Source organism: Talpa europaea (genome assembly GCF_964194135.1).
Source record: "Talpa europaea genome assembly, chromosome: 9".
Lineage (NCBI taxonomy): Eukaryota > Metazoa > Chordata > Mammalia > Eulipotyphla > Talpidae > Talpa > Talpa europaea.
Window position 1 is genome coordinate 111,168,515 of NC_140076.1, and position 26,791 is coordinate 111,195,305.

The window sequence follows — 26,791 nt, forward strand, 5'->3', positions numbered from 1 at the left end:
ATGGGGAAGGGGGTGAGTGCTGCGCGGGGCGCGCGGGGGGCGCGGGGCGCGCGGGGGGCGCGCGGGGCCGGGAGGAAGTCGGGGCGGCCGGCCGCGCGGGAGGAAGCGGCGCGCGGAGGCGCCCCGGGCGTGGAGGGGGCGGGCGCGCGCGCGCGGGGAGCCCCGGCGCCCGGAGAGGCCCCGCGCCCGGAGAGGCCCCGCGCCTGGAGGCGGCGCTCGGGAGCCGCGGCGCGGGCGCGGAGGGCGGGCCCCGGGCGCCCGGGACGAGCATCCCCGCGCCGGCTCCCGCGCTCCGCCCGCCGCGCCCGCCCCGCCCCGCGCGCCCCGGCCTGGCTCCCGGCTGCGCCCGCGCCCGGGGCTCCGGGGTCCGACGCGCCCCGGGCGGGTGGCGCTGGGGCCCGGCCCGCGCCCGCCGCGGCCGCCCTCCCCCAAAGGAAAACACTGGCTTCCCCTTGCCGCGGAGCCGGTCGAGCGGGCTGGTGCCAGAAAGGGTGTGTCCTCGCCGCCCTAAGATGGCCTTTAAGGTGCACTTCTGAGCGCTCCAGCGGGACGTTTTCCGTAAACACGAGCGCGCCCGGCCGCTGGGGAGCTCGTCCTGGCGGCCCGAGGGGTGGCGGTGCTGTTGGAGGGTGCGCCTGCAAGGGGGCTTGGCGAGCCGCGGGGTGCCATCAGCCCGGAAAGGGCTGGAGGCTGCCGGCGGTGCGCAATGTAGGGGCCCCTCCCCGCCCCCCCCAGAACCGCCGCCGTGGGAGCCAGGGGTCTCCCGCGCGGGAGGCCCAGCCGGGGAGGCCTGCGGGGATGCCTGGACAACCTCTGTTTCTGTAACCCGGAGCTGTGGTGACCCGTAGCCAGAGCCGAAGAAACCGGGGCCCGCACCCCAACGCGGCTCAAGTCTAGTTGGGAAAAAGGTTAATAGAAAACAGGTCTCCGGAGTATCAGCTCGAGGGGGAGAGAAGCGACGGGGTCTTGAGCATCTCTCTGCCCCATTCTCTCCAGGGCTGGCACAGGGCCGGCACTTAGTAGGTCTGTGAAGGTTTTAGGGTTCCCCCGTGTGGAGTGCGTGATGGGGGAGGGGTGTGCATTCTTTGGGGATTCTAAATGGAATCTGGAGGGGATATTGGGAAGGCTTGAACTGGTGGGGAGTATGGAAAAACATAGCCCTGCGCTCTGCACACCTTGTATCTTTTGAAAGCACAAAATGCGGAGGCTGACCCAGGTCAGGGCGAGCGAGGGCGGGCATCCCAGTGCCAGCCTCCTTATGCCTCGCCATGGACACTGGGGTGTTGGCTGCGCCTGCCCCACACCGGCAAAACCCTGGGTCCCTCCTGTAAACAAGTTCTTTAAAGCTCTTTCTTTATTCCCCCCTCAAAAAAAAGTTTGTTTCCTGAACCGAACATTTCTGATTTGGGGGGGCAGGGCGGGGAAGGTTGGAGAAGGGAGACTAGAGATCAGAGATAGCAACCTGAGGCCTGCGAAGGTGAAGTGACTTGTCAAGGTCAAATGGTTGGCTAGTGACACGCCGTACGTCCCTGATTTCCTGAAGAGCCTGCGGGTCTCCGCGGAGCTCCCTGACACTCCCTATGGTCGCCCTCTGTGCAGAGGTCCAAATTTAGTTATTCTTCTGATAAAACTGGGTTTTCTGGGCTACTGAGTTAATGGACCCAGGTATGTTTAAGTTGGTTATGAGTGTGTCTTCCCTAACCACTCACACACACACAGTGGAGGAAAAGGTAGCCACACTCAGCACTTCGTGCGGATTGCACCAAGGTGGACCCTAATAAAGTGTCTAGCAGCCAAGGGAACCAAATTCAACTAACCCTGCTTAGCATGGGGTCACCGGCTGCTTATTTGCTGGCTGTACTTAGTATTTTGGCCACTCTGACACATTGGACGTTAAACTAGGCAGTGTGTAAGTGTGTGTGTGCGAGTGTGCAAGTTATTGGTGATTCTCCTGGGATGGAGTTACCCTTTTTGTCCCCAGAGACTCCCTGTGCGATCCCAAATGTTCAGAAGGATATTTTACACTGAAATGTTGGGATTTTTCCACATGGGGATTAAAATGTGGGTGTGGCGTGGTGACTAAAACCCTGCTGATAATTGGTTAACCAGGAAGCCTGTGCTGGCAGCTAATTTTTAAGGTCATTGTTAATTTCTTCCCGTCCTCTTCCCGTTACTGAAGGCGGCCTGTGCCTTGGTGATTTTGCAGGTGATTTTTATTTATTTCCTTAAAAACCCAGTTCTTTGGCTTTTGGTGAGAAAATGAAAGAACAACTCCTGCTGAATCATGCCTGGATGAAATAGGATTTGAGTCCTTTTTTTTTCCATAATGGGTGTTTTTTGCCAGTGACTTGGCTTCCATCCGCAGCTCAGCCTACCACCCACCGCTCCAGAGGTGCACAAGAAACTCGCTCCTCTTCCAAAAGATAGAGGAGAAGCTGTCTCACCGCAGCTCTCTGTTGTTTGAATATTAACTCTGCTGCCTCGAAAATAAATCATAACCTGTAGGTAGTGACTTCAAGAGCAAAGGGAGGGGGTGTTCAGGTGAAGGTTGCTCAGGGAGCTGCATGTCAGCAGAAATCCTGGTTATTCGGTGGCATTATCAGCTGTCCTTTTGGAGCTCCACTTGAAAGTGTGACTAAATCTCCCCTGGCTGCTATAAAGCTGGTACTTTAGACCGAAAAGTTGGTCAGGCAGAGCCCTCCCCGTGGAAAGTTGCCCAGGCTGGGCCCAGAGCAAGACAAGCAGTTACCAGAGGAACTGGTGACTGGCCCCGGGGGCAGAGAAGCCAGCGGGTTGCATCACGCCCTGTGCCTGTTAAGTGTGACAGTTCCCCAGCCCTGTGTTCTTTGTGTACCCTCTTCTGAGGGTGTATCCTCTTTGGGTAACTGTTTTATTTGCAGTGTTCTCTGCCATAAGTTTGTAACACTCTCTGACTCACCTTGGGGTAGGAGGGCAGGAAAGGGGGGGTTCTGCATCAGAGAAGGGAATGGGCGGAGGCTGACAGCCCCACGTTTTTTCAATCCAGTAAATTATTTGTCCTAGCGGGGGCCATCCCTTAAGATAGAGGGGCCTCTGGAGGGTTCCTCCTAAATTGCGTTTAGAGATAAAATGTCAGTTCAGCGTTGCAGAGCACAGTGGACTCGGCCTTCATCTGTGTTCCAGCCCAGCCACCTTCTTCCACCATCTTTTTTCTCATAATTTTGGCCACAAATGAAAAGACAACTTTCTGTTCAAATCAGGCTGTGTTCCAAATATATCCAAACTTAAGAGTGACAAAGAGGTTTTAACTTTAGAAGGCCTTTGCATGCAAAAGTAAGCAGCATTCATTTCTTCGTGTAAAAACAAGGATTTTTTAAGAAGCCCCCCCCCCCTTCACTTTCTCTTCTGGCCTGGGGCGACTGGGCTTTGAGGACTGTGAGTCAGTGAGTGGCTGCTGCTGCTGCAGTGGGTGTCCGGCTTGCATTGTGTTTGGCCGGGAGAGATCAGAGCTTCGTAAGCTTTGTGGGTGAGCTGTTCGCCAGTTCATCTTAAGCCCTTTCAAAACCAAGCACAGTTTCTCTTCCTATGGAAAACACTGAGGAATGGTAACTAATGGCAAATATTATTAATTACTCTGCATGAGAAAATCAAGTGGAAGTGTCAGCTAACTTTGCTGCCCTCTTAAGAACATCTTACTTTTGCTCTACTTTCACTTTTCAAGTAAAGGCTTTTTCCATTTTTTAAGCCTCTGTAAACATCTTTCAGAAGAAAACGTTACTTTGGAGCCTGTGTAACCATGTGCCGGGTGCCTGCTCGCTGCTGCCCGGGGCACTCCGCCAGCCACTGGGCTGGCAGAAGCAGCTCGAGCGTCTGCTCAGATGGGCTCGCAGGAATCAGAGTGGCTGGGTTTGGACGGCAAAGCCCCGGCAGAATGTCCCCGGCCCTGCCAGTGCTGTCCAGTTCTGTGTCACACCGAGAACGTATGTCCCGTCGGTGACAATGTGCAGTCGGGAGCATTTTAAAACCCACTGATTTTTTTTTTGAACTTTCCTCCCTCTCCATATTTTTGGAAATGGAGGCACAACCAGGTCAGGTTTGAACTTTCTCACGTCGCTGTGAATCGAGTGTAAGAGAGGAAGTGTGTTCTTTGGCTGCAGTCAGGGAGCGACTGTTCTTTGCATATGACTCACCTCATTAGTCGTGCTGAAATCTGTTGTCAGGAATCCACAAGACGTTCTTCACATTTATTTGACTGACGTTGGGGAGAGCAGATGCTCTCAGGGAGACTGGAAGCCCCCCCTCCGCGCGCACACACACACAGACACACAGAGAAGGACACACATACACACACCCAGCAATTTTTCTCTCTGGTTTCATTTGGATCCTGAGCCAAGGGGACTTGGCCTATGGACCTCATTCCTTAGTGCCTTTGTGACTTTACAGTGAATTCTCTCTGAACACCAGTTATCTCTGTGATCTGGTTTTATTCAAACCCTATGTAGTGACAATTATTTTCCATTGGGGACTGAAAGTTGGTCTCTCTGCTTTGTGTTCTCTGTCTTTGGAGCTTGTTTTGAGGCCTGATAATCAGGGTGATCACTGGGTCCTGGTTTTGACTTAATCTTTCCAGTCTGTGATCAGGTTGAAGGCAGGGCCCCCATACACTGTGGGGGTGCTATCTTCTTGTTTTTCTTTTATTTTCCACAAGACGTAGTAGGGACCACATCGTTTTCATTGTTTCAACTCACAGAATATTTCTGGGCTTGTGGCTTCTCTGCTTCTTCAGCCTGGCAGCCATTTTGCTCCTACCCCAGCTTCACTGATGAGAATGAACCAGGAATTGATTCGGGGCCTCTTCATGTTGTGCAAGTTATTAATCCACTGCTCTCTCAATCGACAACTTCTGAGTGGCCCAAAGAGGGGGGACTGACAATGGAAAAGGGGTGACGAGGCCGGGAGCTGGAAATGGAAGCCATGGCTTCGTCTCCTGATCCAGGTGCCTGTTGTAGAGGTAGAGCGTCCTGTTGAAAAGCAGGTTTATCTTTTAATAAATAGGAACCAGTAAGAGGTAGTAAATCTCAAGTGTATTGACTCTTTAGACATTTAAGAATTTGGACAGGGTGAGGGGATGTCCAGGGCTGTTTACAGTTGGCAGCCTCATTCAGAATTTCCATGTGGGCAGATTGGGGGGGGACAGTTAAGCCTCATTCATTTGGGGCTGAGGAACCTGCTGGAGCGGGAGCTGTTTGCTTTGCCCCTGCTGGCAGATGGGCTGCGGCCAGGTCTACAGGTGATGCAGAGACCTGCTGCTTGGGCCTCCCAGGTGCCCCTCTCGAATTTGAGCACTTATATTTTCTTGAAGTTTTAGTTAACAAGAAGAAATTAAAAATACAGATATTTTGAGGCAAAGAAAAGTTTCCATAGTAAAAGAGGAATGGAAGTAATTTATGTTACTTAAAACCAACTTATAATAATAACACTTACAGTGGTTTGCAGAGGATCTTTATGTACATGATTGTATTTGATAACGATTTAATAATAAGTGATCCCAGGGAGACAGGAAAACTCCCCAGCCCCTTTTACATAAAGGAAAGGCATAGCCCAGGTGAGACAGTGCCCCCAGGAAGCCAGCAGGACCAGACACCATCAACCTGACCTCCCTCCTGAGGAGGGGTTTGCCACACCGGGTTTCTGCAGCCCTCTTGATCAGCTGTGAAATGGGCTACTTTGGGGGGGGGGGCACTCCTTTTTTTTTACCCCTATCCTGGCTCCTGTTGCAGGCCCACAGCTTTTGTTGGTGGGTTTTGGAAACAGACCATTACGAGGTGTTTGGATTTTGCATTTGGTGCTTGTGCCTTGGTTCATCAGATGCTCAGATGCCTTCTCTGGATTCCTTCATAGTCATGCCAAGCATCATTCCCATGCTCGGAAGGAGGGGCTGGGCCAGCTGATCAGGGTCACAGTAGCTGCACCAGGCAGGGCTAGTGTGATCAGGCTGACTTAGAGTACCAGCCGCAGTTCTGTCTAGGGGGCGTGGACATCTCAGCTGCTAAATCACCTATCTGTCCTACAGAACCCTGGGCACTGGGTGCCCTGCTGGCCACGTGAGGGGGTGGGGGGGGGGACATCCTTAGTGTACACAGCCTCCAGGCCTGCCACAGAGAAGGCTTGTGGGTGGGGTAGGTGTGAAGGCCAGTTTGGCAGCTTCAGCTCATGCTGACCTCAAGCGATTACCTCTGGCAGTCGGAGTGGTTCTCTCCTACGCGTGGCTGCCCTTTTGAAAATTTGGGCATGATCTTCCTTACTCATCCTAGCTGCCCCTCACGCCGCCTGCTGGGGTTGTTACTTGGAGACCTAGCAGGTGTCGGGGATGCCTCCGTCTCTTGCAGGGATTCAGGGATGTCTTTAGATGAGTGAGCCTGGTTCCGTGCTGGACCTCAGTTCTGGCTGTTGAGAGCTTCTCTTCCCATCTCCTGGCACCTTTTTCCTCTCCTGGGATCCAGTGGTCGCCAAACCCATAGTAAATCTTAGAGCGGGCAGAGTCCCTGGAAGCACAGCATGAAGTAATGACACACTTTAAGCTGTGTCACACTGGGCGAGCCCCTGCCCGGACCATGACCTCTCGCTTCCTAAATTAGAGTGGAAAAAAACTCAGAACCTTGCCTATTTCATTTTCAAAAGTGGCCTTTTGGCGACAGTACAATGGTAACCTTGAACTTCCCCCGTGCCTTTCCCCAGACTTCAGAGGGCGGCCTGGCACAGAGCACGGCCATGGGATTGGTGCCCCTGCCTGTAGGGGTGGGAGACGTGCTCGGAATTTTCTAATTGAGAAAGGATTGCATTTCCCAGAGCAGTGGAGGGTCCTGTCGTTGGAGGAACCTTTTATTTATGCACACAAGAGCTGGGGTGCAGGCCAGAGGTGCAGGGAGGTGAGACGATTCACCAGAGACAGAGTGGGGAGCAGAACAGGTGGATCTCCTGAAATACACTGCTGAGGGGCGCAGCGGGAAGACAGGAGAGGTCTACTGCATCCTGTGGGTCAGCTCCCTGGCCAGGGATCGAACTCATGCTTCATAGTGCTGAGACTTAATCCCTTGTGCCACCAGGAAGGTCCAAGAGAAACCTTTTTATCTTTCCCTTTTATCTTAACCTTTACCTTATCCAAATGCTTTTAAAAGAGGAAGTACCTATTTTTAGTATTGACCCATCCCACCTGTTCCTCTGTACTGCCCTGCACCATTCCCCCACCAAGTACACACACATACACACAAGCTTTTTTTCTGTTTTGAAAGTAGTAATTGACTACTCAAAGACACCTAAGTAATCTAACAAGATAAGCTACTTTTACATATACTAACATTATACATAATCCTATATAAAATGTATATTATGATCTATAATAATGAACAAGCCAGCAGTTATTAGTTAATATTATTATAGAAAATCATTATTTTGCTTGTGGGGAAAGATTGAATTGTATTAAGTTGCTCAATTCTCTGGACAAACATTCTCCAGGGAAAGAATTGAAATCTTGAAGGAAAAGAAACCTCACATGTTCATACTTCCCACGTCCCTTTCACAAATGTTCTCATTTAAAATTAGGCCTATTATAGCATGAATTGACGATGAAAGGGAAGGGTGGTTGGGGAGTCCAGATTCCCTAACGTAACCATTGATAACTGCGAAGCTGCAGGCAAGATACTTACTTTGTAAATGGGGATAAAACTTGGGAATGTGCCCAAGGCCTGGCTGCTCCACTAATTCTTCCCCCATCTCTTTTGGAGTGGAAAATATTGAACGTCTGAGAATAAAGCATACAGATGGCAAGGCAGAGGGATTCAGCTCTGATTTTCATATATTTAAATTAAATATATTTTAATGATACTCCACTTGCTTAAAGAGAATTTATGAACTGTATTTTAAAAATCAATACAGACTGGCCACGTAAGTCTTTTCAAGATTTCTCGTCCGTGTCTTAAATGACTTGTCACCCTTGTGTTGTCCCATGAAATAAAGGACACACCACGTCAGACTGTGCAATTGTTCTCTGACAGACGCCCCCATCTTCTGATTTGTCTGTTTTCAGTACGTGAGATTATTTTCCCTTTTAACTGGCTTCGAGAGCTGTATGCATACAGGCACTTATAAGCGTGGTCACTCCATAGTGAAGAGAATGTCAAGAATGTTGATATCTCTAGTCCTGCTTCATTCTTAACAGATAAGATAGAAACTAATAACTTCTCCAGCACTCTGTTGGGAGTCAAGAACACTGCAGACTTGACCACAGAAGTTGCACAGTGTGACTCGGACAAATGTCTTCATGTGGTTAGCACCAGCTAATTTAGGGAGGGATTTCTCTTTGGTCTTGAGGATATTTTTCAAAATCAGGTGAATGCTGTGTTTATTTGCAACTGTATCCGCCATGGTTGCAACACACCTTTCCTCTGATTTTCACTATTTTTATTTCAGTACAGTAAAACTTGATTCTGGACACGTTCCTCGTTATTGTTCTAGTTGCTGGTCGTGGACTTCGGAAAGTTAGAAATGGGTATGGGAAAACGTTACAATGATAGTGATCACACCCCACAGCATCCACTTTTAAAAAATTGCTGATATCCTTTGCCCTTAGTTTGTAGTTGTTGTGGGAGGCATGGTGGGGGGTGGGTGTCGGGTCGGGAATGGTGGACTTCTGCTCCACAAAGCTCTGAAGCACCAAGTTCAGGCTTTGTAGATAAGCTCAAATATTCTAAACAGGGAGTGGGAGAGTGGAACAATCTAAATTTAAACTATAGAATCAACATTTTCTCTAAAAATTGTTCCAGTTTTCAAGAGGCGTAGGTGGATCCTGTGAATTGTGTGATAATGTACATGGTTTTCCTGCATCCTGCTTATGTCAAAACATTTCCATTGACTTTTCTTTGGGGGGTTATTTTCAGGCTGCAGATTATTGGGGTGGGGACGCCTTTATTTGTCTTTCATTTAAAGGCTCCAAGGACTCTGGGACTGACTTATTTTAAAGTAAGGTTAGAGTATTATCATTGGATCCTCTCAAAAACATGAAAGTAGGCATTCTTATCTCCATGCTAAGCAGAGAAAGTTGAAACTGATAGTGACTCGTCCAGGTTGCATAGCTAGCAGGTAGGGGAGCCCGGGATTTTAACTCAAAACCATCTGATTGAAGATATGAATGTACCCGTACTGTGCTGTACTCGACAAAGGTAAAAATAGTTTTGGCCTCTCAGTGGGGAAGATGCAAGGCCACCGTGTAGAGACTTGGACCACACAGCCCTCTTCCAGTTCACCCCAAGTGGAAGTGACTGGCGGGGCCTTCCGCAGGCGGAGTCTGGCTTACCCGCTGGCTTCCCTGCCCTCACACGCCAGCGGCAGGCTGGTGCGAAGACAGTGGCCTTGATACTAGATGGCCCCGTGAGCGCTCAGTGCACACACGTCAGGGAAACAGACGCTCCTCGGGGACCTGTCAGCGTGGGGCCATCCTGGAAACAGCTCCAGAAGCTGCAGTTTGGGGGATGCTGCTCACTCACCACCTCACACTCCCCTGCAGGTTGGACGTGATAAATATGAGCCTGCGGCCGTCTCCGAGCACGGCAACAAGAAGAAGATGAAGAAGGAGAGAGACATGGATGAACTGAAGAAGGAAGTGTCGATGGTGAGCGCTTTCTCTTCTTCAAAAATAGTTGTGCACGTGTGCGCGGCTTCTATGTTCGAGTGTAGGTGCCGCCTTCCACCCTTCTGCAGTCCATTTCGATGGAAATTTTCATTTTAAAAGCTGGAAGGGTTGGCAGCACCCCAGGTCCACAGGAGCAACTCGCGGGGGAAACCGGGGGCCTTTGCTTCCCTCTGTGTCTACATCTTGGGGAACTCCAGCCCCTCCAGACCTTGGAGGCTTCCCAGAGGGACCTAGAAGTTCCCGGTCATGGGGTTTAACTGGATCTCCCCGAGGTGGGGTCCTCTGCTGTGTGTGTGGAAGGGACACCTGATTCCCCCTCAGCTGAGAGCCGCGTGTCTGTCAGAAGTACGCCCACTTCTGCGCTGGAGGGAAACTGCTTTATGATCCAGGGTTTATTTTTTTTTTAATATTTATTTATGCATACAAGAATTGAGGTACAGGCCAGAGGTGTTGGGGGTGAGAAGATTCACTGGAGACAGAGTAGGGAACAGAACAGGCAGACTAAAACACACTGCTGAAGGGAGCAGCAGGCGAGGCAGGAGAGGTCTGCTGCGCCATGTGGGTTGCTCACTGGCCGGGGATCGAACTTGTGCAGCAGGGGCTGCAGATTGCCTCAGCGGTTGCGTCTTAACCCCTTGCACCACCAGGGAGGCCCCTGATCCAGGGTTTAATTCTTTGTTTCTCTTTCCCGCAGGATGACCATAAACTCAGCCTTGATGAACTTCATCGCAAATACGGAACAGACTTGGCCCGTGTATGTTCTCACTTGACCCTCATACATGACCTTATTTTTCCCTGTGTCACACCCCCCCCCCCCCCGTGTTAGACTCATCCTTGGAGACTCTAGGAGGAGAACAGGACAGTCACTTTCTCTATATCTTCAGGAAGACAGACACAGTGCTGGGCCTCTTATGTGATTTTTAAATATTAAGTTTCCCCTGAAACTTTTTGCAAGCAGATACTATTTTCCCCATTTCATGGCAGGTGAGAGCCAGGTGGTGGGTGCCCAGGACTTGAAACTGAATAGCTCCAAAGCCATGCTTGGTCTCTGGCTTTTTGATTCTCTGATCTTCCCTTTTTTTGGTCTACATTTGTTCAATTAAGTTGAATATTCCGGCCAGCTGAATCTCCAGCAATTCACATGTTAGCACAAACAACTCAAGAGTTAGCTCATTGCTCTCATTTATCTGAAATTTGTTTGTTACACAATATGAAGAAACCTTTCCATAAAGCCTGTGTTGCACATCCTTTTTATCTAGGGAATTTGATATTAAATTTATCCCAAACAATAGAAATGCAAAGAATCCGGGGGCATGAAGTTTGTTGTTGCTAGACACCTCTAGAAAGCCTGCAAGAATAACTGTAGTCGTTTTTATAAATAATGAAGAAGCTGTAAAAAGCCCAAGAGGGGCCTTGTCTCCCAGAGGAAACCTTGACCTTGACCATGCCGACACCTGTGTGTGCTGTCGCTGTGGGCAGTCGAACCTCAGTCACGTTATCTCACGTTTTTATCAGATTCCTTTGAAGTGTGTTCACTGTCACCATGGGTAGCGCTATGGACCCGTTTCCTTGTGAAATGGGGTTAACCGTACCTAGAAGGCTTGTTGTGAAGTCAAGCGAAGCACTGAGTCCAGTGTCTAGCACGTAGCTCATGCTCAGCAGCTGTTGGAGGGGAGTTTTGTCCTGCCCAGGGAGCATGTGACCTCCAGGTGGTCCTGGCCCGTCTCCCCTTAAAAAGTTTTTCTCCCCCCCCCCCCCACACTCTGACTCCAAAATTAAAAATCCCATGAACAAAAAGTATTAACAGACACTTTGGGCAAACGTGTTTCTCTTTTTTTTTTGGCTTGGTGTTTTGATAGCTTGAAAAGTCACCACATTTTGCCCCATAAATGGAAGCCTTATTGGTACTGTCTGCTGTCAGCAAATCTTTTTAAGGCCTGCTCAAAACAGCATACAGTAGACTTTTCCACCCAACACTTCTCGGTTGACAGGTTTACTGGAGGGTTGCTAAAATATGCACATGTGAGTCCTTCCCCGCCAGACATTTGCCATCCAAAAAATAAAAGTTCTACGCTTAAAACTTGGCTGTTGACCCAATAACTGGTTCATTCCTACAGAGTTTTTTCCTCCTTTGATGTACAAACATACATACTCTATAAAGAGTTTTCCCCGCCCCCTGACACTGGATCATAGGAAACTCAAAGTTCTTAATTTGCAGAACCAAATCAGTTAGTTAAAATAAGTGTTTTGGTTAAAAATGCAGTTTGACATGAACCCCCTTTTTTTTTTTTTTTTTTTTTTTTGGTGGGACCCTCGCCAGTGGCCGGGGTTCAAACTGGCACTGCAGAGGCTGCGGGCAGCCTCGCAACCCAGCGCTCAGCCGCTGCGCCACCAGGGGAGGCCCATGAACCGCTTATTTTAAACTTAAAGGAGACCAGAATGGATTAAAATTTGTCCTTGGATCAATTTTTCAAGAAATTCAATCTGGGAGTAGTGGCTTCCCCAAGAAACTTGGGCTGTTGTTTGCCTGTGTATGATCACCCCCAGAACTTGCCGGGTTTTACCCTGACTTGGGTCTTTTTGTTTGTTGCTCCCTGGATCGTTTATTGCCGCTTTCTAGCTGTCAGGCAGGTGGAAGAGCTGGAAGCCCTGGGCAGCTCATCTTACTTGCATCCCTCCTTCCAGGGCTTATCAACTGCTCGAGCTGCTGAGATCCTGGCCCGAGACGGTCCCAATGCCCTTACTCCTCCTCCCACCACCCCTGAGTGGATCAAGTTCTGCCGGCAGCTGTTTGGGGGCTTCTCCATGCTGCTGTGGATTGGAGCGATTCTTTGTTTCTTGGCTTATAGCATCCAAGCTGCCACAGAAGAGGATCCTCAGAATGATAATGTGAGCCCTAATTTGGTTTACTAGTGTGCGGAAGGTAGCCCCTCTGTCACCTTTCCATGGCCACAGCTTAACTTGGTGGCTTTAAATACTGGAGGAGAGACGGGCTGCCACGGTTGCCTCCCAGACCATCCTTTCTTTTTTCCCTCCTTCTCTCTTTGAGTGTCTCTCTGCATCTCCCACCTTGCAGGTGGCTGTGGCTGAGCCGAGCTTGGCTCCTGGCTGAGCCCACTCGTTAGATGGCAGAGCTCAGCCTTCACTGTTGGCACATGTCCAGATGTGTTTGGCAGCCTCTCTTCCAAAGTCACAAGTTGTTTCGAAAACATCTTTGTTTTAACAAAGCAAGGGAAACCAAGTCATTTGGAACATTCCCAGATGTCCGTCCAGTGAGGGGCCAGCTGTCCGTGTGACTCCATTTCTGGCCCTCCTGGACATGGTGTCTGGAAAGTGAACGCAGAGACACGGGTTCTTGATATCTGAAGCCCTGATCTTGTGACAAGCCTGCTTTCTAGCCAGTCACAAATGAATTGGGTGTCCTGACTTGCGTGTTCCCTTCCAGCTGTACCTCGGTGTGGTGCTCTCAGCTGTCGTCATCATAACCGGCTGTTTCTCTTACTATCAAGAAGCTAAAAGTTCCAAGATCATGGAATCCTTCAAAAACATGGTTCCTCAGGTACCTTTTGTCCTTCCCTGTTGTGTGACTCGGCAGCTCCAAGAATGCGAATTAGTGTTAGGATTTTCCACATTATCCAGAGACCCCCTGAAGAAATGGATACCTTCTCCCCCCGTCCAAAACCAGATTGGCTTCTCTTACATTCTAGAAAGTGCCGATCCTTCCCTGAATAGACCCTGAAAAGGCAGACACGGGCACGGGGGGATTGCCCTCTTGGCTCGCCGTTGAGCAAGCTTTTGTAACTTGTACACACAAGATAACATCTTTGTTATGTGTTCAGTTAATGAGGATTATAGATCACTTTGTGCTGGGATTTTCCCGCTACACTTTCCTCTGCTTGAGGTGTGTTAACCTCTGATGTGATGGTGTCAATGTGTTCCCCTCCCACAGCAAGCCCTGGTGATTCGAAATGGTGAAAAGCTGAGCATAAACGCAGAGGATGTTGTTGTCGGGGACCTGGTGGAAGTGAAAGGTGGAGATCGGATCCCCGCTGATCTCCGAATCATTTCTGCAAACGGCTGTAAGGTAGGCATGGCCAGACCTTTGCTATGGGCTGAGCCGAGCTCAGGGCCAGTGTGCTCACGGAGCACCACCTCTTCTCACTACAGGTGGATAACTCCTCACTCACTGGTGAATCAGAACCCCAGACCAGGTCTCCAGACTTCACCCATGAAAACCCCCTGGAGACGAGGAACATTGCCTTTTTTTCCACCAACTGTGTTGAAGGTAAGCCACTCTGATGTTAAGGCTCTCCTTCCCGGGGGCCCAGCCTGGCAGTTTCCTTGGGCGTTAACGACAGCAACAAGACCATAGACAGTCTCTCGTCGTGTTTTATTGGCACTATTTCCGACAGCTTCATTCAGGCAGAGCAGAAGGGGCTCGCTGGCTGGCAGGAATGCCCAGGAAACCTTGCGGCTGCTTTTCCTCTGCCCTCCCTTTGCAGCCTGCTTCTTGACTTGGCAGTGCTCACGGGGCAGAGTTTGGAGAGCTGTCCGCTAACGGCTAGAAGCCCTTGCCAGAGTCTGATTCAGAACAAGTAGCTTCCACCCTCAAAGAGTGGCCCTTTGACGCATATTTGGTCTATTTTCCAATCATGCCAGGTAATTGTGCAGCCGGTGGCTTCTTGATGAGCTTGGGCGCAATTCCCTCTTCTCTTTCAGGCACTGCACGTGGTATCGTGGTGTACACCGGCGACCGCACCGTGATGGGGAGAATCGCCACGCTGGCTTCTGGGCTGGAAGGGGGCCAGACGCCTATTGCTGCAGAAATTGAACATTTCATCCACCTCATCACGGGAGTGGCCGTGTTCCTGGGTGTGTCCTTCTTCATCCTTTCTCTGATCCTGGAGTACACCTGGCTGGAGGCTGTCATCTTCCTCATCGGTATCATTGTAGCCAACGTGCCAGAAGGGCTGCTGGCCACTGTCACGGTGAGGGCCTGGGGGACACCGCTTGCCCTCCTGGCATCAGCTTGCAGGAGTGTGGGCACATCCGCCCCCCTCCCTGGGGTCACCAGCATGGGTTTTAGTGCACATGTCAGAGCCCCGTGGCAGGGTTAGACGGTGAGGACAAAGAGGCGTGCTCTTCTATGGAAGATAGTGACTCCAGAGCGTTAACTTTGTTCTTAAACGATATCGTGATCCAGAACAATGTCATGGAAAAGAGAAAATTGGGGGTGAGCGGAGGAGGGAAAAATGTGGGAAATCCTGATGGCCATTTACTGTTTCTTCAGACTTCTGGGGATGGTTGGAGAGCATTTATATTTAGATAGATGTTAAGGGCAGAGGCAGAGCTTAATAGAATCGCAGGCTGGTTGCGTTTGAGCTAATCTCGTTTTGTAGGTGTGCCTGACCCTCACCGCCAAGCGCATGGCGAGGAAAAACTGCTTAGTGAAGAACCTGGAAGCGGTGGAGACCTTGGGCTCCACGTCCACCATCTGCTCCGATAAAACTGGAACTCTGACTCAGAACCGGATGACAGTGGCCCACATGTGGTTTGACAATCAAATCCACGAAGCCGACACCACAGAGAACCAGAGCGGTAAGGCAGGCAGGGCCTGGCCTGCACGGCATTCTCACCTGTCCACGTTGCTGCCTTTTATTTAAGCTCATGGCAGGTTCATTTGTGTTTTTTGGGTAAAGAATAAATGTTGGATTTCAGATATTTTTTTGCTTGTCAATAGAAAACTGAACTTGCCCCCAAAGGCAGTGGGACAGGCCTAAACCCTGAATAGTCTTACTCACTGGGAAGCGATAGGCATCGTTTCACGTTTTTATGGGACTTTTTTCCTCGCCTCCGCCAGGTGTGTCATTTGACAAGACTTCGGCCACCTGGATTGCTCTGTCCAGAATCGCGGGGCTCTGTAACAGGGCAGTGTTTCAGGCCAACCAGGACAACCTGCCTATTCTTAAGGTATGTCGGGGTTGCTGCTCCATTTGTGAGCACGTAGACACCACACAAAGGACGAGGCTGAGGCTCTGCTGTGACCTGCGTCCTGTAGTGCCACTGTGCGTGGGGCTGCTGGGATAGTGTGGGATCCTTTGCAGCGGGAAACTTGTGAGCCTATAGATTGTGCTCCAGTAACCCGGGTCCCTAGAGGTTGGATTAAAGGGAATAGACAGCAAAAATTGACCCAAAGCATATTGATATGGGCGCTTTTATTGACAAAACCGGATGCGTAAGATCCAGTCTTACTGCCGTGTGTCTGTGGTATCCCGCAACCTGGAGGACCGTTCCGGCCACTTTTGTGACTTGGTCACATTTTTATATTCAGATGCAGTCCATTCCAGTAAATCCCTTAAGCCATGTGTTTTCTTAAAATAGAACAGCTATTTTCTCTTAACTCACTTGTTCTTAGCTTGCTCACTAATGATGCAAAAATAAGCTCAGCTTCATGGAATTCTCGTGAAATTTGAAATGACTGAGATTTTACTGTGCTGCCCCAGAAGATGCCGTCTCAAGAGGTCATGAGTCAGTTGCCCACGTACCTTGGGGAAAGGCGAGCTGAGGGAGCTGCTGGGCAGCTTGTTCTCGGCGAGACCACCTGTGGCAGTTCTGGGTAGAGACTGGGCTGTCAGAACGTGACTTCCGTGGAACTGGGGTGGCTTCTGCTGTGAAGATGGGGTTCCTTGATTGTTTGAGATTTTCTTGGCACTGGGTGGATGTTGATTCAAGGAGGATGTTGTTTATCTTAGGATAAAACTTGAGATGCCTGTTTTGTATTTTTTTCCCTCCATCAAAGTGGAAATTTTCTGGGCTTTGAGCACAGGGGCTCCTGAGTATCCAACCTTTCTGATTTAAAAGCCCCCGGAAAGTAGCCCGAGATGTGGTTCTCAGTATTTCAGGGCCTGGGACCATCTTGAAACATTATTGCTGAGGTGGGGGTGAGGGATGGGGTAGCCATCCCTGTGCTGCTCTGATAACGTGCCTTTATTAAAAGTGATCCACTTATTTCACGTTTCTTGGCAAAGCTGGCCACTCCCCCCAAAACAGGGTCACTGTATTTGTGGGCGTTAATTTGCTCCTCTGCACGTGCAGCTTTGCATGTCAAAGTTCTAAAATATTTACATGAAAGTGGGCTGCCACTGAAAATGTTTTGGTCTGTTCAACTAGAGGTGACACAGCTCATCACCATCACAGGACACACGTCTGCGTCCTGCAAGTGTGGCCTTGACCTGCAGCATTAGCTGGTTCTGCTGCTGTTGGGGCCTTCAGCTCTCTCATCCTGCAGGCCCAGCTCTTCTTGCACAGCTGAAGGATGGTTTAGGCTATAAAGTCTCATTGGCCCTTGACACAGTTTGCCTCCAGTCCTGAGAACCGTAGGCATTTTCTTTTAAGTTACAGGGCAGTGAAGAGAGTACTCTAGATGTTTACTTTCGCACTCGATATTTTCAGACTCTAACCAGAAATACATGGTTGGGAATCATGTTGACTTAGGGACTTTTCAACAGGCCAGAAGCAGGCTGGAAAGGAGGGTTTTCTTGCAACTCCCCTAGAGTCGTGGCACCTTCACACACCCTTGTTATACCAGAGCCAGATTCTGGGGTGGGGCAGGGGGCGGGTGGGGGGTTGGTGTCTGGAGGGCTGTGAAAGAGGGGCCTTGGGTCTGGGCCACAGGGAGCCCTGTGTCTCCTGTCACCCAACAAGGCCACTTCTGCACCTGCCCCCTCTCCTGAGGGATGGGAATCCCTCCCGAGCTGTCTTTCCCATTCAGCGATGCTCAGTAGAGCATTTGCGGGTAATTAACACACTGTCTCTGCTCACAGCGGGCTGTGGCGGGCGATGCCTCCGAGTCAGCGCTCCTGAAGTGTATCGAGGTGTGCTGTGGCTCCGTGAAGGAGATGAGGGAGCGATACACCAAGCTCGTGGAGATCCCCTTCAACTCCACCAACAAGTACCAGGTCTGGAGGTCTCGGCACTGTGGGGCGGGCAGGGCACGGGGCAGGACAGAAGCCGGAAGAACTGTCCTCCCTTGGGGAAGTGGACAGACTTAAATGCTGCCTAGAAATGAGTTGAAAATGTTTACCAAAGTTTTAACTTTACATATATATGACCCTTGACTACAAAGAGGAAGTCCCAACGCACTGGAATTTCAGGAGGGTAACAGAAGCCTCTTCTCAAATATCGGGCCCTCTTGAACATTGACTTGCGATTTGGTGCGGCTGTGGGTGTTGGGGGAAGCACATGTGTGAGCCAACCCCACTGCCCCCCAGTTTTCTTCAGGAAAACGTGGTAGGTGAACTCGTGTCAGGGAATTACGAGTACACCGTCCTGCTTTCCTCTGTAGCTTCAGAATGTTCCCAGGTAGGAGACGCCTCAAGGGCCCTAGATCCTGGTTTCTTCCCTAACGAGGCAGCTAGTCAGGGAGCCTTGTCTGCGTGGATTCTGCCGCCCAGCCCTCACCCGTGAACCTTCCTTTACAGTTGTCCATTCATAAGAACCCCAACACGAACGAGCCCCGACACCTGCTGGTGATGAAAGGTGCCCCAGAAAGGATTCTGGACCGCTGCAGCTCCATCCTGCTGCACGGCAAGGAGCAGCCCCTGGACGACGAGCTGAAGGACGCCTTCCAGAACGCCTACCTGGAGCTGGGCGGCCTCGGGGAGCGCGTGCTAGGTACACTGTCCCCCGGGAGCAGGGCCGCAGCCAGTTGCGAGTTCCCCTCTGCCTCCTGTTAACCTCCCAGCCGCCTTTCTGGACCCATCCTCCTTCTCTCTCTGCCTCCTGTTGTTTGGGAAACAGTGGGTGTTGGAGAAAAGTTCAATTTGTCATGCTTTTGGCAACAAACCTCCTGCTGGTTTGCTTCTGACTTGGACTCAGACCTTTGGCTTCACGCTGGTCAGTTTTGTTTGCTTAAAGAAAATGGGGGGAAAGAGCTTTATTATCCTCTAACCTTTGTTGCTATGTCCATGATCAGTAAACTTGATGGACTGAATTCCTAGAGCATCTAGACCAAAGCCGTTTCCTGACCCCCACGGAATGGCTGTGAATTTACCTGGGAACTTAGACCAAAGGAAACGTTGGGTCTCGGATGCTGCTCGTCCTTTCTGCTCTGTCAGCCCCTGAGGGTTGGAAGGATACTTTACTCTCTAGCTGGGAGAGTGGCATTCAATAATTTGTAGGCTGGCAGATAAAAAGTAGTAGTTATGGCTTCTCCCCCTTTGCCATGCAAAAGTTAGAACTGATCACCAGGCCCCACCTCTGGTTCCTACCTGCTCTCTTAACACGAGGTGTCTTATGTCTTAACTAACTGAAAGGTCATTTAAGTATTTTTTTGTTCCTCCGCCACCCCAGAATAGAAGCAGTCTCGTCTCTGAAACCCCTGGCACTGCATACCACTTTAAAGTACATTTGTAAACCGCAGAATATTGGCAAAAACGTCTTGGATAGCATGATCCTGCACTGATAGTCGTAGCTGAGAAGCCTTGGGCACCTGTGTCTGATCTGCATTTCTCCTCCAAGCAGCTGGCACGATAGCCCACACAGTAGATGTTGGTTCAGTGAACCAGCAGAGATGTGGCCTTGATTTCCCAGAGAGAGAAGCCGAGACCCATAATTAAATGATTTGTCGAATCTCAGTAACAAAGTGGGCTGGTCTGGAACCCGAAATCCTGGTGCATAGATCCATGTCATCCTCCAGGCTCCTCCACATTAAATAGTTCCTCTTTCTTTGAGGTTTGGTAATGAATTCTGCCTTTTGTAGGTGTATGTGTCCCCCCCGCGCCCCCCGCCCCTCATGACTATGTCATTCATAAATGTTAAGTAGAGCCTTGTTTGTTATAAAGCTAGACTTTAATACTCCAAACTGGACGCCAGGGACAGGTAGACTGTATGAATATAAGCTGTCGTCTCTGTACCTCATTCCTGGGTTCTCACAGGCCTCCTCCCTTCCTTGCAGGCTTCTGCCACCTTCTCCTGCCAGATGAACAGTTCCCCGAAGGATTCCAGTTTGACACTGACGATGTCAATTTCCCCGTTGATAACCTCTGCTTCGTGGGGCTCATCTCCATGATCGACCCGCCTCGGGCTGCTGTCCCCGACGCCGTGGGCAAATGTCGAAGTGCCGGGATTAAGGTAATGTCCAGTCCACCTCCCTGGCATCACCTCTCAGTGTCTTGGGGGCCCCTGCTAGTCATGTGGCCCCTGGGGCTCACGTGGTTAGCTGGTTCTGTCACTTGGGGCATTTCTAAAGCTTTGGTTCACCACTAGAGAAGACCAAATAGCATTAAAATGTTGATAAAAACAGCAAGTGAGGGATTAAAAAACACACTTTTTGAGAAATAGAAGCAAGTTTAAAAAAGAGCAAAAGAACTTCAATTTAGAAACACTTGCCTTACTCTAAATGAATGCAGTGACTGCCCCGCCTGTTCTCCATTAGTTTTTACCGAGTGTCTGCTGCTCTGCTATGCTGAAGCTGAGTCTCGTCTCCCTTGGATTTGTTTCTACTTTTTCATTCCCATAAGTCACAACTGCTCTGAAAAGCTCAGTAAAAATTACCCACCCCACCCAGCCTTCTAGTGTAGCCTTCTGAATCCGTCCTAGACATATAAAGGAGCAGCACAACTGGTTTCTTGCTCAGAGCTACTTCCCTGCAGAAGGGGCCGGCCTGAGGGTGCTCTCCAGCCGGGTGTGTCCCACCAGCGTCCAATTTCTAGTTCCTGCTGGTTTGAGTCACTCTTTATGTGACACTGTCAAAAGAAACACGGGTGTTGTCTAGCCCCTGTGGTTGTGTACCAAGATACGGTCTGGGTATGGGCTTGGTGTTTTCTTTCTCAGCACACATGTTTATATTTTTGGCTAGTAAATGTTTACCGGTTGTAGATTTGTGTTCCTTCCTTTTTGATATTCCAAGCTGAATCATCCTTAATATTTACTCTTGGCTACTCAGCATGGAAGACTTTGTAAGGTCATTCGCTTGGCGGCTGCATTGGTTACATTGTCCCACTCCATGTTGCAGGTCATCATGGTCACTGGAGACCATCCCATCACAGCCAAAGCCATTGCCAAAGGTGTGGGCATCATCTCGGAAGGCAATGAGACTGTCGAAGACATCGCTGCCCGCCTCAACATCCCAGTGAGCCAGGTGAACCCCAGGTGAGGCTGGAAACCCTAAGCACAGTCCCCTATACTGGTGGGGACTAGAAATCTAGGCTGGTTGGATAATAGTTTGCTTTTCAGCTTGCACTTAAATGGTGCTGACTGTCCTGAGACTGGCACAGTGACCTGGCAAGGTGGGTATTACTCCCACTTTGCAGAGCAGAGAAGCTGAGGCTCCCTTAATAGGTTTCTCCCTTACTAGAGCAGGCGCTTAGAGCAACCAGCGCCACCCTGGGGTGGGTCAGTATGTCTTATTGGTACTGAAAACCCTTCTGGGAATATGGCCGATGTCTGGCATTCAGTTGGGGCTTCACTGAGCTGCTGGAAGCGTGAGACTTAGGATCGCCCCACCCTGCCTTGGGCTGAGAAGAGGATATCCTCTTGGAAGAGTCTGGAGGAGACTTGGCGGCTTCGTGCTATTAACTACTGAGCCCTCTTGCTTAGCGCCTTGTCCATTTCTAGGTCCACGCTACCAAGGAAAATGGGAGGACAATTTCCTAGTAGCTCAGGCACAAGGAGGAGAATTTTGGCAATGAAGCAAATTATATAATGGGACCATTTCGCTTTTTTAATATCTTTCTAGGTTTAGGGTGTCTCAGGGTGAAGAGTTTGTTTTTTATTAGCTCTGCTGCTTCTAAAATCCTGGCCATGTTACCCCAGTGTATGTCTTCTAAAGAAGTAGGCCCACTGGTGCTTGTGAGTTTGGGATGAGACAATAGGAAAGTGCTTGGTGACCTATAAGATATCACCCAGTAATAGCACAAAGGGAGAATCCCCTGGCTGTGGGCTGTGTGTGAAGCGGTGCATAGTCCAGCATCCTCTGGCTCACTCTAGAGATGCCAAGGCCTGTGTGGTCCATGGAAGTGACCTGAAGGACATGACGGCGGAGCAGCTGGATGACATCCTGAAGTACCACACGGAGATCGTGTTTGCCCGGACCTCTCCTCAGCAGAAGCTCATCATTGTGGAGGGCTGCCAGAGGCAGGTCAGCACACAGCAGGCGCCTCCTCCGCACTGCAGACCTCAGGGGGGATGCGACCATGATGGAAACCCTACTCGCTTTTCCCAGACTCTGTGCCAGTTAGATGCCCAGGGAGAGAAAGGGCCCTTGATAAGGGTTTAGCAGACACAATACATGGTCGTCTAGGATTGGGGCCTCAGCACCTGCATCTAGGCTCATACCTTAAAGGCCTGGGGGACTGCAGAAAGGAATGGGCTTTCCAGTGCACCACTGGCCGGGCTGCCACCCTGTAGCCCTGGGTACCCAGAGGGTCTCGTCGTCACTCAGTTCTGTTGCCAGCAGCTGTGGGTTCTTGTCTGAGAAGTTTTGGAGACGGCATGGTCTCCGTGGGGAAGGAGGTGGGGTGTGCCTGATTTCCATCTCTAGGTAACATGATTCTCATTGGCCTGTCCCCCTCTTCCTGGTAGGGTGCCATTGTGGCTGTCACTGGTGACGGTGTGAATGACTCCCCAGCTCTGAAGAAGGCGGACATCGGGGTTGCCATGGGGATTGCTGGCTCTGACGTGTCTAAGCAAGCTGCTGACATGATTCTGCTGGATGATAACTTTGCCTCAATTGTGACTGGAGTAGAGGAAGGTGAGGGCTGCATTGAAACTGTCACCAAAAGCTCCAGCTGCTGCCATTGGGTGACGATTCCTGCAATTTTCAGTCTTCAAGTCACTCAGTAAACTCCTGCTTTCTAGGTCGTCTGATCTTTGATAACTTGAAGAAATCCATTGCCTACACCCTCACCAGCAACATCCCAGAGATCACCCCCTTCCTGATATTTATTATTGCGAACATTCCACTCCCCCTGGGCACCGTCACCATCCTCTGCATTGACTTGGGCACAGACATGGTAAGTCCCCCCACCTGAGTCCGTGCTCACTGCTGCCGCAGGCCCACACGCCTCAGCGTAAAGCATCATTGTTAATGAGCTTCAATTTTGTTTTTAAATGAGATCTCTGATGGTAGGATAAGCTGATTGTAAGGCAGGGTGAGGATTTTCTAAGACAACGCCTATCAGCCCTCTGGTTCTTGGTAACTGACGCCCCCAACCTCCTCCCAGGTTCCTGCCATCTCCCTGGCTTACGAGCAGGCCGAGAGCGACATCATGAAGAGGCAGCCCAGGAACCCCAAGACAGACAAGCTTGTGAATGAGCGGCTGATCAGCATGGCCTACGGGCAGATCGGTGAGCACGCGCCTCGCAGGAGACGCACATTTAGACGGTGGTGGTAGCTGCTTCAAGTCGAGGTCAATTCCTGAGACTCAAATCTATTTTAGGAAGAGCCATGACATAGGACTAGAGGTTCTTAGATTCTGGTACAAGAATTGAGAGAAATCTTTTGCTGGCTGCCACTTTTTTGTGGAAACTATAGTTCTTAGTCTGCACTCACTCTGCCCCAGAACTGGGGCCATCCCTGCTCACAGGCAGCTCTCCCCAAGACACACAGTCGCTCAGTCATTGGGTGGAGACTGGACTTGGAGGGTTCAGTCCCCATGGGGTGACCCCGCCGACCTGTGGAGTGTGGCGAGCCAGCAGGCTTCCAAGGTGGTGAGCGGTCAGGATGCCCCGGGCTGCAAGCCCCGGCTATTGTCCTTCAGGGGCACCTGCCTCCTCCATCTGTTGCAACACTGGGCGTCGGGGTGAGGGGAAGTGGGTTGAGTGTGAACACGGCCTCAGACTTCGCGGACGGCACAGTAATGCTGGGTCTTCCCGACTGGGTCAGGTCGTGCTGGTTTTGAAAGGAAGGAAGCCTAAGTCAGCGTGGGCTGACGTCCTGCTCCGAGGAACTGGGGTAGTGGGACTGGGTGGTTACTGGGCAGAAGTCCTGAAAGTGGGGGGACTGGGTTAGAAAGTGCCGCTCTCATCATTCCACCGTGACTGGCAGCAGAGCAGTGGGTAAAGTAGGGAGATGTATCTGCCCCCTAAGTTGTGCCCTGGTTGAAGCAGGTCAAGTGTCTTAGAGCAAGGCCCCACGGGTGTTCTCTTTTTTGAACTCCAAAAAAAATGAGTCAAAGCAACCCTGGGTCTCTACCTTCCGGGGGTTTGAAGGACCCTCTCATGGAGCCTCTGGGCCCGGCAGGAATCAGGAGTTTGCACCGAGACCCTTGTGCCATGTTCCAGCGTTAAACTTGTATTTCCCACCCCTTAGGTATGATCCAGGCCCTGGGGGGCTTCTTCACTTACTTTGTGATTCTGGCCGAGAACGGCTTCCTGCCGACAGGCCTGCTGGGCATCCGTGTCGACTGGGATGACCGCTGGATCAACGACGTGGAGGACAGCTACGGGCAGCAGTGGGTGAGTGAGGGCCTGACCGGTCCAGAGCTCCACACGGCCACCTGTCAACGAAGAGCCAGGCTCATCTGTCTGCCTTTGCCTTTCAGACCTACGAGCAGAGGAAGATCGTGGAGTTTACCTGCCACACAGCCTTCTTTGTCAGCATCGTGGTGGTGCAGTGGGCCGACTTGGTCATCTGTAAGACCAGGAGGAACTCCGTCTTCCAGCAGGGGATGAAGTGAGTCGTTCCTACGCTCTGCAGAAACCCTTGGCCCGCATCACACGGCAGTTTCTGCTTCCCAGGAAGCAGAGTGTAATTTTTTAGGCTTTTCTCACCTGACCTTGAATTCCTAAGATCAGTTAGTACATAGAGAACGTGATCTGTTTTATCCATAGCGGCAGAGGATGAACTTGTGTTTGTGGTCTTTAAGCTTCCTCCCTCCTTGATTTCAGGAACAAGATCTTAATTTTCGGCCTCTTCGAGGAGACGGCCCTGGCTGCTTTTCTCTCCTACTGCCCTGGTATGGGCGTTGCCCTGAGGATGTACCCCCTCAAGTAAGTCCTCCCTTTCTCTGCCAGTGCCGGAAAGTACGAAAGCATGGCTCTCCTCGTGACATGCTTGGTACCTGTTATTGCCAGAACTCCTGGGTGATGTGTATAAGAATTCCTCTGGATTGCAATGTAGGACAGGCCAGTGCACCCAGGGCATGGCTCGGGACAGGTGGGCACGCTGGGTGCCATGGGGCTGCTGCGTGGCGCACTCTGGTCCTTATAACCCAGTCCAGTTGTTTTCCTGGGTCAACTGGGGTGTGCTGGAGTGTGGGGACCCAGGTTCAGATCTTGTTTGCCTACTTGCTGTGTATAGTGACATGACCCCTAGCTTCTGGGCATCCACGTCCTCTGCTGTCCAAGGAAGAAGGTTCGAGGAACAGGCAGATTTCTTGTCCCGTTTCACAGTTGCTGGCAGGCGAAAGGGGATCAAAGTGCGTGCCGCCTGTCTTAGGCCAGACTGGCCTTGAGCACGGCTGCAGGAGGCTCCCAGTGCTGGTGGCTGTGAACTAGCACACGCCAGGGGTACCACAGACTCCAGCTGTTTTTTCAAGCCATGCATTTGGGGACCTGCTAGCTGGTTGAGGTTAAATACCTGCAACTTGAGTAAGATGTGCTGAACCAAAGCACTTTCGCTCCTGAGCATCAACCCTGATTTCCCTGGTATTTAGAGCTGGGTGATCTTGCCCTGCTGGCATATGTGGTCACACCCCATCTTTGGCAAGACTTACCATGTCTGCTGCCCACTAGATTCTAACCTTTAAGGTAGGGCCGCAGGGCTATGTTGGCTTCATACCCCCAGCTCCCTGCCCAGAGCTGGCAGACAAAAGGGACAAGCCATGGCTCAGCAGAAGGAGCCAGGAGGAGTCTCAGAGCCTTCAAAAGGCAGAAATAGAAAGTGACACCAGGGTAGGGCCTCGGACACCTTTTGCCGTGACTAGAGAACTCCTGGCTGGCAGGTTCTACCCAGTTTGGAAGGTGGCTTAGTTTCGCTAGTGACTGAGTCAAAGGAGGAAATCTCTCAGCAGTCAGAGGAGGAACACAGGGCAGGAAGAGGAGATTGCTGGAGTCCTTCCCTGGGAAGCCGGTAGTCAAGGCACAGCCTGTCTCCAGGCACTGTCTCCTGGCTGGGGACCGGGGCACTGCCCCTGGGTGCCCAGAGGCCTCCGATCTGTTTTCTTCACTACCAGGTTGGGGACTCCAAGCACACCACAGACTCCCAAATTCCATTGCCTGAATCCAGTTTTGGGGATGGAGTGACAGGTTTTGGCCCACACTAGCTTAGACACTTGAGGAAAACTTCCCTATAAGCCAACTCTCAGGAAAACCAAACTGCAGGTGGTTAGGGGATCCCTTTATCAAATCTGCAGTCTGGTTCCTCCTGCCCCTCTAGGCTCGGGGCAGAGCCGGGTCCTTTCACCATCCCCGGGGTGCTGGGAGGTTTCCTCCTGTGAGGCGTGTTCACGTTCTCAATTGGTACCCAATTTTGTTTCCAGGCCTACCTGGTGGTTCTGTGCCTTCCCCTACTCTCTCCTCATCTTCGTGTATGATGAAGTCAGAAAGCTCATCATTAGGCGGCGCCCTGGAGGTAAGCACAGGCCCTGGGCACCTAGAATACAGACCTCAGTTAGGGCTGGGACTGATCGAATTTTTGGTTCTGCCGTGCAACCCAAACACAACACAGTCGCAGCCTTAAATATGAACCCTCTCTCCAGCTAGCACATCCTAAAGACATGTAAATGAATTGGGGTCTGAATCCCTCCCTCCCCGCCCCCCATGGCTCTGTGCCCTCAGATCTGACAGAGCTTGCTCTGTGCAGACTCCCGTAGTAAGCCTTTGTCCCTTGCTGCCCGCAGGCTGGGTGGAGAAGGAAACCTACTACTAGACCTCCGTGCACGCCGGGAGGACCCTCGCACTCTGCACCTGTTCCCCGCCCCCCTTTGTGTACGTCAGTCATGAAACTCAGAACTCTACCCTGGTAGGAAAGCGCCAAGCATGTGGGGAAGTGAGACATCCTGGAATGAAGCATGTGGCTACGGGGGGTGGGGGGAAGGGCTGCCTGAAACATCGTCTCTAGGAATGAAGTGGATGGTTTTTACGTGCCTTTTTGTTTTTGTAAAAAAGAAGAGGAAGAAAGGA

General features: G+C 50.9%; 1 protein-coding gene across 1 annotated transcript; it reads left to right on the top strand.

Moving 5' to 3' along the window:
• ATP1A1 (ATPase Na+/K+ transporting subunit alpha 1) lies at window positions 1-26,791 on the top strand (the record flags this gene model as incomplete). The annotated part of the gene is made up of 23 exons (XM_084241819.1): window positions 1-12; window positions 9,542-9,646; window positions 10,362-10,421; window positions 12,353-12,556; window positions 13,113-13,226; window positions 13,617-13,751; window positions 13,835-13,952; window positions 14,387-14,655; window positions 15,067-15,265; window positions 15,528-15,637; window positions 17,491-17,625; window positions 18,148-18,340; window positions 19,623-19,798; window positions 20,682-20,818; window positions 21,656-21,806; window positions 22,250-22,418; window positions 22,526-22,680; window positions 22,891-23,014; window positions 23,979-24,124; window positions 24,211-24,341; window positions 24,557-24,658; window positions 26,149-26,240; window positions 26,509-26,791. 23 exons carry the CDS (start codon window positions 1-3, stop codon window positions 26,535-26,537), a joined length of 3,066 nt encoding a protein of 1,021 aa, XP_084097945.1. The 3' UTR covers window positions 26,538-26,791.